Below are 12,319 nucleotides of genomic sequence, written 5' to 3'. Positions count from 1 at the left end.
CACACAGTGTATATACTATATATATATATATATATATATATATATAAATATTGATGGGCCCCATTCTAACAGTGTTGCCCCAGGGCCCAACCTGACCTTGACCAGCCCCCGCATGTCCTGGCTGAACTCTGATACTGGTCAGCTCAGTAAACCTACTGTTCGCACAAATCCCTGCTTAGTACAGTTGAGGTTAAGATCAGTTAAGATGAAGTCTGCGTGAACTACCTTACAAAACGGTTCTCCCAGCTGTTGAGGGCTCACAGGGATCCTGCAAGCGTTGTGAATGTTAAAGATTCCTACTGAGTTTGTTTACTTTGAACAATAAATTATAGGTCTGGCGTTTGTGGATGTGAACTCAGATTAAATCCCAATTCGGGATAAAAGAGGTTAACCTCAGGGACCGCTATGCATATATTCTGACGGATCAGACACCTGGAGTACATATATGATAACATCGGCCTTGATTAGTGTCCAAGGGCTGCTCCCAATAGGGTTCCCCACCGTCAAATTACAGCATACAAAAAAGGCTAGTGATTTGCCAGAACCTCATTCTTATATATGTTGAGATAACTTCACAGGAGATTGATAACGTTAAAATATCCCTCTTTATTCAGAAACCAATAACATCAATTCAGCGTGATGAAAGCATATCTCATGTGTTTCACCACTAGGCTTAATCATAGACGATCCATAGGTTGCAGGCAGACTGCAAAGGAGGGAGCATTAGTAACTCCCTTGCACTCAGGTGTGAGTGGGCTCAGGGGGGTCCACTGTGCCGAAACTTGCCACAGCCCTCATTATGTATAAAGTAGACCCTGGGCTAAATTCACATCTGTTAAGTTGGTAAAGCCTGGACTGCAAGCGGCTACATTTTAAATGCAGTACCTGGACAAACTGGTACTTTGTGCAGTCATTTTATTTCAGCATTCTAGTTTTATTTCCCTCCTGGGTATTGCTTCTTGTGGCTTTCTATAGCTATTTGAAATTTCCATTCTCGGCCAAAAACCATATTTCTTCATTGATACGTTTTTTGTTTTTTTTACGATAGGCTTGTAAATAAATTGCTATAAGTCAGCGGAGCCCGCTGCTTGTCTGCCTGATAAATAGGGTTATCTCGAATGCCTATTAGACGGCAACCAAATGAAGCCTGTGAGGTTTGTAGCTGTAGAATTCACTAATGTAGATGAATCTGGTCCTGATGTTATTGATTACTGCAGCAGCAACTTAAGCAATTGAAGACATACATTGTGTGGCCGTGACAGACTCCCAAGTATGGATAGCTCCCACATGCCGGGATGGATTTTTGCAAGATACCTTCCATGTAATAGTGTTTATCGCTTTATACACTCATGCATTTTTGTTTTTTCTTAATGCCCATTTTGGATGATTTTACTGTGCAGTTTACTTGTCCCTTTTACAGGTAACTGAAATTGTATTCTAGGCTTGGTTAACAGAGTCTTAAAATTGATAACTTTTTTCTTTTCTCCCCCCTTAGAATAACTATCTTGGGAACTGGAGCAAAGTGGTTGGCAGTACTAGAAGAGAAGGATCTCAAGCCCCGTAAGTTTTAGTATAAATGAACACATTTCTTAAAGCACATATTGTAATTCATATTATATGATCACCAACAGCATAGCCAGCATGTATTGGTTACATAGGACAAAAAAACATGAGCCTAAAACTTTACATTGTAAGCAAGTGGGTCCGACAGTACCGTCCATCATGTTTCTTGAAATTTTACATGATTGTTATTTATAATGTCATTGTACAGAGCTGCAGAACCTGTTGGAATTGTATAAAAATAATACTCAGAATGTTTAGAATGAATGATCCATGATTTTAGGAGTATGGAACACACAGTCTGTTAGTTGGGTATGGTCTTGTGACAGCTAGAACAGAACTTCAATATGCACTTTGTCTACCACCAGGTGAAACACACAGTCTGCAGACACTTCACACAATTCTGTCAACGGGCTCCCCATTAAAGCCTCAAAGCTATGATTATGTCTACAAATATATCAAGAATAATGTACTTCTAGGGTCAATCTCAGGTAAGAACTCCATTGGGCTTCACATTAGTGCATAACAGACACGTGTCTTCCTACATGAGTAAATATTTCATCTTTTGAGTAAATAACCCCCAAAAGATTTTTTTTTCATCGGTTTTTTTTCACCGGCTTAATTTGCATTGTTCGATATTAAGCCTATGTAAAATTAAATATAGATCATTTTTTTAGACTGAATGCATGCAGTAAAGTATGCATGGGCGTCCACAAATGGGGGCAACATATTAGCCCTATGTTGATGGCATAGAGTATCTTTGAATTTCCAGGTGCTGGGATAGTGCCCCCTCTTGCCCTTTCATGAGGAAGTCCATGCATGCATATTTTATATTAACCAAGTGACTCTTTATTTGATAATTTCTCTTCTCGTTCTAGGTGGCACTGATATCATATCTTGTTTCATGGGTAATAATGTATGCATTCCAGTTTACAGAGGAGAAATTCAGGCCAGGCACCTTGCAACGGCTGTAGAGGCATGGAGCGAGGAAGGTACGAGGATCATTAACAAGCACATTTCAGCCTCTGGTGCAGTGTTATAATTATTAAGGCCGATTAACTTCCAGCAAGATATAGGTTAATCATGATATGTGGCTCCTTGATATTGTTTCAGCAAGTATGATGTCTTGTGCCGCTGGTTTTAAATAGAAAGAGTCACCTGGTCATGGAAAGACTGGCAGAAAACTGTTTTGTTTTTTTTAAATATCACACAACACGTTGCACTTGTCACTGAAAGTGTTAATTCACCATTTGCTATGAATGCACTTAATTAAATGGGTCATACTCAACAATGTTCTTTACAGACGGAAAACTGTGAATCACATACTCCAGCTGCGTCAGAAATTTGCATAGTTCACATCAGAATAAATGCAATTTTGTAATATAATTATACTTTAGCTAACAGAAGGTGTTATTAATAGCATTTTTGGACAATTACCCAATATGCCACCAAATGTTACCTTTTATTCTTCTGGCAATATTAAAACCAGGTGTTTTGTATGTTGAATAATATTATCATCTAATTATTGACAAAAATAAATGTTGTGTGTTCTTCTTGACATTGTTTTTCCCATTTTTTCCCAGGAAAACCGGTGTGGGGGGAGAGTGGGGAGCTGGTGTGTTTAAAGCCTTTACCCAGTCAACCCACACACTTCTGGAATGATGAGAATGGCAGCAAATACCAGAAAGCCTATTTCTCCAAATTCCCAGGTAGGCGTTGAGAGCCGGGAGTTTGTGGTTCTTTATAACGTTGGAGTAGAGGCCCGCTGTTTACGCCATACAGGGCCAGGGGCATATTTACATGTAGGCCAAGGGCAGCATTGTGAGAAGGGAGAGGCATCTCTATGGGTGCCAACTACAAGGGACGAAAGATTTGTGCTACACCAGAACGCACCAGCTAGATTATGGTGTCATTTGTTGGCATACAAGGGACATAGATCTGTGCCAGAAAAAGTACAGCTCTGTGCACCCACCCCAATGGGCCACGAGGAAGGGCCACCTCTGTTAGATTACATGGGGAACTAAAAATGGTGCCTAAAATATTCCATTAGCCAGCAACCTTTTTTCACACTGCTGCAAGTCCGTAATTTCCCTTTATAAGGGAATACATGAATGTTTGTGACTATTGGTCGTTGGAGTGTTCATCTTCTTTTTTTGTTTCTTTTAGGAGTATGGGCTCATGGAGACTACTGCAAGATTAATCCTAAAACAGGCGGCATTGTCATGCTGGGACGCAGGTCTGTGTCTGCAGATTATCTAACGTAGCTCTACGTATTAATCATTTTAATGTTAGATATCATACCTGCATGGTTCTAATGTTCGTGTATGTGCGTGTATGTATGTGTATGTGCGTGTTGTTATAGGGAATTCCAAATACGTTTTGTAGCAGAGTGGCAGAGCCCCTTATAGGCATTATAGATGATGTTGTGTGTTTGCAGTTTCTGTCTGGTCTTTTGTTTTCAGTCCGCATAAAAATGTATTGAAACAGCTACAGACTATCTTTTAACCCCTTAATGATGAAGCATGTTCTAAACCATCTGCAATACAGTCTTTTGTAACCTTGGGATGGAATAGAACATCCTCTGGTGTGCTGTGATCCACAGGACATCTGGCTGTCTGATTACAGCCTGATCTCCCTTCTGTCAGCAACAGCCAAGGTTGCTGAAAAATATAAATAGTAAATCAGAGTAATATAATATAAAAACAAAAAGTGGTACTTTCTAGAGACCCCCGTGGTATACAAAGACCCCTAAAGAATCTATGGTCACGTTGAACTAATCTCTGATGAGAGCAGTGCAAACAATTAAAAATGTAAAAGAAAACCTCACAAATAATGCCAATGGCAGCATTTTTCCAATTCACCAAGGTGGGCAAACCTTGCTAGTTTTAGTAGCGTATAGCATCGTTGTATGTAGGCCCTGCAGTAACCTAATGGACTGGTTGCTGTTCTGTGGTTTGTCTATATTATGGTAAACCCAGACGTTTGCAGGAGAGCTGAATGTTTCAACTTGCTGATGTCACGCTACATTATCACATTGCCACCCTAGTGAGGTTCTTCTTCAAGGAGGCATTAGTGGTCCAGTTTTGCTGCGCCAGCTCAGCCCATTGTAGAAGGTACTGGGGATGGCATAGGGAAGTCAGGGGGTTAAAAAGGTAGTCTTCCTTTCAAATTACTTCTTTATGGAACACGGCCCCTTTATTATTTGTGTTCAGTTCTATCAAAGGCTTACCACCATGATGGAAAACTTTCCATCCTTGGGAGTGTTTAGAGCTGCTGCAGTATGGCTAGGTGATGTGCCACTGCAGTTTTCAAATAATTTAATGATTTCATTTTAAACTGACATGCATATACAGTATGGAACTGTTAGCACTGAGCTGTATTTCACATCATGCTAATTTCCTTTTATGATTTTCTTACTATTTTTGCATTTGGGAAGCAGATACGTCTGTAATTGAGGCTATTACTCATCTGCCTGTTAGGTAGAATAGCCAAATTGAAAGGGTTAATGGAGAGGGGGGGTGCCAGATGACAGAAACGTATATATACAGGAATCCAGGAGTCTACAAGAATTGTACAGAAACTGGAATCCTTGAAAAAAGTCATGTTAACCCATCCCACTGTGGGTGGAAGGCTAAGGAAATGAAAAATATTTAATCTATTTGTGCAAATCAACTTTTTTGCTGTCAGGTAAATAATGGTTGTAAAGGACCATTGAGACTGCATAGAATGTCACGGATACTTTGTCATTGGGTGTCTATCTGCGCTCACTTGCTCCCACCAGGTCCCAGTATAGAGGTTGTCTCAAATCACCTGGAACCTGATTGGTGGCCCTCAAGTGATCTCTAGAATGAATAATCACACCGGGCATGGCATAGCTGTGTCTCAGATCTCACTGCTTCATACTAATAGTGAAGCAGAGAGAGAACTGAGTGATACATTGAAACAGCGCCAGTGTAAAGATTCCGAAAAAGTACATTTTAGTAGGAACAAAAAAAAAAAAAAGGAAAAAATGAATAGCTGTAGTTATAGACTGTATCTCTGCCCCCATCCCCTCAAGACCATGTGTCCAAACAACCTTTTTACCTCATCTCATTGAGATGCTTTCTTGTGAGCCAATTAGTATTTTTAAGATTATTCTTATCTTAAAAAGTTAAAGTTTTTAAGAGTCAATTACCCATAAAAACCAAAACCAAATTAGACAGTGATTTCAACCATACAGTTTGACATACAGTTTGACATACTGCGCTCCCTTTCCAGGGACATGAGACGTAAATGTGTTGCTGCATGGTGGTTTAAGTACTTTGTATTCCTCAATAAAGATAGCTTGCAGTGGCATTTGTAGGACTTTCTGCCGAATGTTTTACTGGCTAACATTTTGTTTCTGTTTTTGCACTGCAGTGATGGTACCCTGAATCCAAATGGGGTGCGCTTTGGAAGCTCGGAAATCTACAATATAGGTAACTGATTATACAAGTGCTATTTTACTCCTCAGCATCCTTAGTGACTTGCATTACATTACCACCTCTGCCAAGAGTGGAAATGTTAATTTTTCAGTAATACATTTTTCTAATATTAAAACTAGGAGGTTGAAAGAGAGAGTCTGTCGGAATTTTAAGTGGGAAGAAATGACTAATGCTTCGCCTAGAATTGTAATGTAGAAGTTCACTTTTGGGACTTGCTAATTAAACACATTTTCGGCATTCGACTGCTGACTAGATATACTAACAAAGCCATTATTACATCTGGAGAATAGATACAGATTAGACTCCCACTGCTTCATTCCAATTCTCTTTTGCTCTTCTCGATCAGATATAAAGTGCAGGTTATTACCGGGGCATACATGGTAGATGAGGTCACACAGTCATATTGGCAAAATCTAATAGAGCTACAGCGGCGTTCTACATAAAAGGAAGGCCAAGTCAAGTTTATTACTTCCAGATACTTAGCACACATTTACCATACATAGCACAAAGAGGCACTGATTATTGGGATTATATATCTCAAGACAATCATCAAGTCATCAACAGGAAGCTTACATTTCTGTATACGTACATTTTCTATGATCAATGGAGACATCGGTTTTTAGTGTGTGGCTTGTGTTTTGCTTTAATATATATGCAGACAATTCTAGTCTCTGCAAAGGTTGTGAATGGTAATCCAGAATATGAATGGAAATACTCTGAAGGGTTTGATGACATCTCTCATTCTCCTTGCAGTCGAATCATTTGTGGAAGTGTCTGATAGCCTGTGCATCCCACAGTACAACAAAGACGGCGAGGAAAGGGTCATTCTTTTTCTTAAAATGGCCAATGATTTTAAATTCAACACGGAGCTGGTGAAGAAGATCAAGGATGCGATTCGCGTGGCGCTCTCGGCCAGGCATGTGCCAGCCTTGATCCTAGAAACCAAAGACATCCCGGTAAGTGTTCACAATGTTGACGTATACAATGCACCGTTCCAATATTGCACAATAGTTTCACCAACCAGGTGTAAAGTTTATTTAAAGGGGAGCACGGAAAATGCCTATATGGATGGAATTCAATGAGGAATAAACTGTAGTGTACAAGATCAATGTGTTTAAGTGCAAGTTGAATTACTCACCAAAATGGTATTTGATCCATTATTCGCCCTCCAGAGAGAAATACCAGACTTGCTTTGGTGTCACAATTGAAGAGGCTTTCTATAGCTCTTAAAAAACTCAGATATTCTTTAATGTTTTTTTAACAATATTTTATTTTAGCTCGCATCAGTCTCTGATACAGATACACGATGTGTACTCTCTTTTTAAAAAGTGATATCAATATCCTTCCATCAAGCTCCTTGTGACGTTTACGGGAGGAAAGGTCAAGCGCAAATGTTCTGGAAGGACTATAAAATGGAATTACCTGTTTCTAGTGTACATTAATATCTTTCACTGTATGAGGCTGTTACTGTGATGGACCCGTTTGTCCATATTATATAGCTATCTGGTCCTCACTACTCTGATTTCCAATAAAATGGTCAATCTGCCTGTTTTATTGTATATTCTAAAACAGATAGAATGGTCCATCAAACAGATACCTAATGTTTTTATAACGGTTTTTTTTTTTACTATTGAAGAATATATGTATGGCATAACAAAGCATAAACATGATTAAACGTACCTTTTTTGCTTCGATCAAGTCTAGGAATGTCTTTAAAAAGAAGACTGCTCGCTCCTGTGTGTACAGATTCGAGGATACAGAGATGACACTTTAACTCAATGGATAAAATAATGCTTCTAATTTATAAACCAAATCAAAATACATGCATAATAACCAGCAAAGGAATAAGAATGAAACAGATTATACTTACATCCCTTCCTGCACTGGAAAAACCTTTAAACTGTACAAGGCTTTACAGGCCAAGCACCAGGCACCATACACCGATCCATGGTCCCACCGAGTCCCACCATTTGTAGTGTTCGGTCTACCCCAATCAATGAGACTTTGCAACCTTTTCTAGAGCATTTAAGTGATAATTATTTTTTGATTTGTATAGCGGCATCATATTCTGCAGCACTGTACAAAGGGCTCTAGGACTAGAAGTGCAGAACATATTAACTCACATAAACTAAAGGTTAGGAGGACCTTCTCAAACAAGCTTACAGTCTAGAAATTAGACTTATCCTAGTAGTGTCCGCAAATATCCCATGATTTCTGTATGTGTATTCTAGGTTGTCACATTCCAGATCGTGTTTTTTTTGTCCTACTCATCCAGCATTGGATGGGTTAAATGGTTAAAATGGAATCATAAAGCACCAAGTAAAATGTTATGAAAATTTGGCAGCCAATCCTGACCTTGAATGATTATAGAACTGCCAAGTTTCATCATGATCTGAGCCTCTTTCCCATAAGTCATAAGCATCTGAAAAACAGGATTTAACATAATGCTGCCTCACTAGATTTAATGTAAAGAAGTAGCAGCTTGGCAGGGAACTGCAGAAACTAATATGCATTTTTAAGCTTGCACTAATGTAGCTGTGGGATAGAAAATGCCTTTATTGCTGCCTGTTTCATAACTTCCATCTTCGTATTATTCACTTTGGAAGTTCCCAGATGAATTTCCCCACTTAAACACATGCATTTTTATTCTCTCTTTTCTCTTTTAGTCTCCAAAATTAATTTTGTTGATGCCTTAAACGTGTTACTTTGCTTTTATATGGAATTTTAAAAAGAGAGCTACTGTTTACCATTGCTCTTTAAACATAGTGATGGGATATATATATATATATATATATATATATATATATATATATATATATATATATATATGTATATATGTATATATATAGTATAGTATATATCCATCAAAAGATAATAGTGGGGAAATTAAGCAATGAATGTACCGCTTCACATAAATACGTGTCCTAAGTGTACTAGTTTGTTTAGAAATGTCCCGGTATAACTCTTAAGAGGATGTTACGTCGGTTGTGACAGTTTTTGTCCATGAACACGGGATTTCGTAAGGCAATGAGAAGGTTCAAGGCAGGTTTAGGTAACCGTATAGGGTAAGTGTCTGCAACAGGTAGCTTACAAGGTACTAGCAGCCCTCATGTGACCAGCAAACTCATGTCTGGAGAAGGAATACGGTATATTGTATATTCTAGCACAACTAACCATCAGCAATAAAAATGGCTATTTCTTAAAATAAGTTTTTAGGGGCTCATAGTAAATAAAATGTTAAAGACCCTTTCGAGAAAATCAAATACTGTATCTTATTCCATTTTCTGCTCTTTATGTAGATACTGGCTCATCTCGGAAACTTTTTTTCTTTTCTCCGCAGTACACAATCAGTGGAAAGAAGGTGGAAGTTGCAGTGAAGCAGATCATTGCAGGAAAGGAAGTGCTACACCGGGGGGCTTTTTCCAACCCCCATTCCCTGGATCTGTACCAGAATATTCCAGAGCTCCAGAGTTTCTGAGCGTCTTGGATAATAGACTGTGTATGTGCCTCGGGCATCTGTACATACTGTTACTGTACACTCTGGATAGACTCTATTTAAATGCCCCTGGGGCTTTTAGACAAATGTTAGGTTACCTACCGCACTAAATGCAAACTTGTCTATGGTGCCAGAAACGCCTTGAAACACTTTACAAATTGGTGTCAGGCAATGAAAAGTTAAGCACGAACATTAGAATCCGGTTTGTATTCATAGAGAATACTTCTTGGCAATCATTTCATGGTTACTATAACTCTTCAGAACCAACAATCACACTCTCTTTAACTCGGGGCAAAAGGGGCAGCGTGGCGGACTGCCAAGGAAGTGTTAGCGGCGAGGACTGTGCCTGTAGCTGCGCAGACCTCCATCTCCGCTCTGATGCAGTTGGACTGGGGGTGCACATGGGGGAGCTTGTCTGGGTCCCCTTTATGTCTAAAGTTGCCCTAGTTGTCACATTAACTCCTAGTTTCAACATGAACTAATGCTTTCCTTTATTTTCATAATAACTGCCTGATCTGCATTTCTTCCTACTGAAATAATACGCACAACCTGTTAAGTTGTTGAGTTACTGTACCTGCGTTTATATAGAGCCTTGCTTCTTCTTCGCAACGTCGATTTTATGATTCCAAACAGGGCAAGTGTAATGTCATTTTAACCCCTTCAGCATCATAGGACACACAAAGCTGTTTTAATGTGTTGCACTCCATTCTGGCATGTAACTGGTCAAAAAAGCTTTACATTTTTTTTTGTTGTGTCATAATCATTAAATCGATTTGTTTACAGGTAACATGATATATGCAAAAGAAAACAAACTGATAAACAATATTTTTTAGGCCAAGCCTGTGTGCACTAACCCCAGATTCTGAAAAGGCCTAGAGTAAGATTTAAAAACTGTCCTAGGCACGCGTGTTACTTGCTGCTTCAATGTCTGATGTTACAAAAATAATTCCATGTTATGTCCCGATGCAATTTCTCCCACTTTGCATTCTATGAAGCAATGCAGGAAAATGCACAATTTATGCACAATGGCAATACTTTGTATTACTACTCACCACTCAAATTTTGACATGGAGTCATGAAGCTATAGGGGTGGTTTATAAAGGCATGGGGGATGGGACACGCAAATTTGTGATGGCACCAATGTATAGAGACTTTGATAAGACAATGCAACGTGCAGTGAAAAGTCTACTTTGAATGTACATTCTTTACATTTACAAGGAATTTACAACGAATCTACATTCGTTGAATGAAAAGGTACACAATCAAAGCGATGCATCTCATAAATATTATATATATGAATTGCCATTATTACATTGGCAACGGAAGTATATAGAAAGACTGGTAGTTCTACTTATAACCATTATTATGCTACACTTTTAGGTACTGAGTTTACCATATGCTTGCAGTACCCCAATCACCCCAATGAACACAAAACCAAAGTGTAAATTCATAACCAAAACTAGGGACTGACACTTTTTATTATTAATGTGTAAATACTGTACCATGTGTACCAGACACTTGAGAATCAATGGTGCTTCACCAACAATCCCGATCATAAACACAGTTGGTTATTTTTTTCCATACATTTCTGAGATCAGGTCAAAATAGCAATTGTTACGGGAAATGTTCTAGGCTTTGTTTTTTTGTATTGCTTATCTAATACAGGTACACATGTTTGTATTCATTGTCATGCTCTATTTGTATCGTCGTAAGAGGCAAATATATCATTACACCCTTTAGCACCCTGAATATTGACAAGTATTAAACTGCCAGTTATTGTATGAAAGTTACATATAGCCATTGTTTAATGCTTTAAGAGAAGTTCTGACTTAAAAATGAAATGTATATAATCTATTTTTGTTTTTAATCCAAAACATTTTGCTGTGTAGAGTAACACTCAACATGCCACTGTCCTTCCAATACTATGATTATTATGACTGGTGTTATTGTAATAAAGTCCTACAAATGTGCGAGAGTTTAGAATTCCTATCGCCCAGACCACAACAATGCATGCATACTTAGAGTTTCTTTACTGGAGCTGAAAGTAGGGTGGTGGTGTCTTTCGTTAATGATTCCTAAGACTGGGATGTGCAGCAAGTGCAAACTATTTTACCCTTTGTCCTATTCCTTACTGAGTTCTGAGGATCGATATGAGCGCAGTATGTCATTTTCATATCTAACACATGAGGAACTCCTTCTTTACAGGCAAAATTAGTTTAAGGCTAAAAGCAACCTGGTCACTGGCTTTTAAAAGTATATGTCTGAAAGAAATTGGTATTTCCATTACTTGTGTGATTCCCTTTTTTGAGATGTTATTCTCAAGAGACTCACTTATTTCAGGGAAACCAATGGGTGATAGAAGGAGACCAAGGGAGAAACAACAAGCAAGGATAAGTGAAAATGACATTGTTGGCACAGTTGCTCATTATCAGACAGTGTGTCCCTAGTAGTACTTCTCGAGTCTGCTACAGAATTTTCCATGAGACGAGCTGCCTATTTAATGTGGTCCAACAATCAGGAGGTTCCATGGGATGTGTCAGTGGCATACTCGTTTGATCATCTTTTGTGCAAATTAACCTTCTTGCCATTGTAGGTACGCTTATTATAGCTATTCATGTAATTAAGCGAGTTTTTAAAGCAAGGTTATTTTTATTCACCATAGAATCATTCATAAAAAGCACTGGATGTTATTCACTGTACCATGAGCTTAAGTAGGATGCATAATAACTTTTGAATGCCAAGCATGAGTACCTCTGCGGGGGCCCTTTTTTCAACAGAGGCCATATAGAAAAGGAAGTCT

General features: G+C 38.6%; 1 protein-coding gene across 1 annotated transcript in view; it reads left to right on the top strand.

Moving 5' to 3' along the window:
- Positions 1–10,072, top strand: part of AACS (acetoacetyl-CoA synthetase) — a 32,340-nt gene extending 22,268 nt beyond the window's left edge. Inside the window, exons 11-18 of the mRNA XM_053471832.1 lie at positions 1,496–1,560; positions 1,929–2,051; positions 2,439–2,552; positions 3,144–3,269; positions 3,727–3,796; positions 5,959–6,017; positions 6,777–6,979; positions 9,364–10,072. Coding sequence (XP_053327807.1) covers positions 1,496–1,560; positions 1,929–2,051; positions 2,439–2,552; positions 3,144–3,269; positions 3,727–3,796; positions 5,959–6,017; positions 6,777–6,979; positions 9,364–9,501 — 898 coding nt within the window. The 3' untranslated portion in view covers positions 9,502–10,072. The remainder of the gene's footprint in view (positions 1–1,495; positions 1,561–1,928; positions 2,052–2,438; positions 2,553–3,143; positions 3,270–3,726; positions 3,797–5,958; positions 6,018–6,776; positions 6,980–9,363) is intronic.
- The last annotated feature ends 2,247 nt before the right edge of the window (positions 10,073–12,319 follow it).

Source organism: Spea bombifrons, chromosome 1, assembly GCF_027358695.1.
Source record: "Spea bombifrons isolate aSpeBom1 chromosome 1, aSpeBom1.2.pri, whole genome shotgun sequence".
Taxonomy (NCBI): domain Eukaryota; kingdom Metazoa; phylum Chordata; class Amphibia; order Anura; family Pelobatidae; genus Spea; species Spea bombifrons.
Note: the sequence above shows the minus strand (reverse complement) of the source record. Positions and strands in the feature narration are given on the sequence as shown.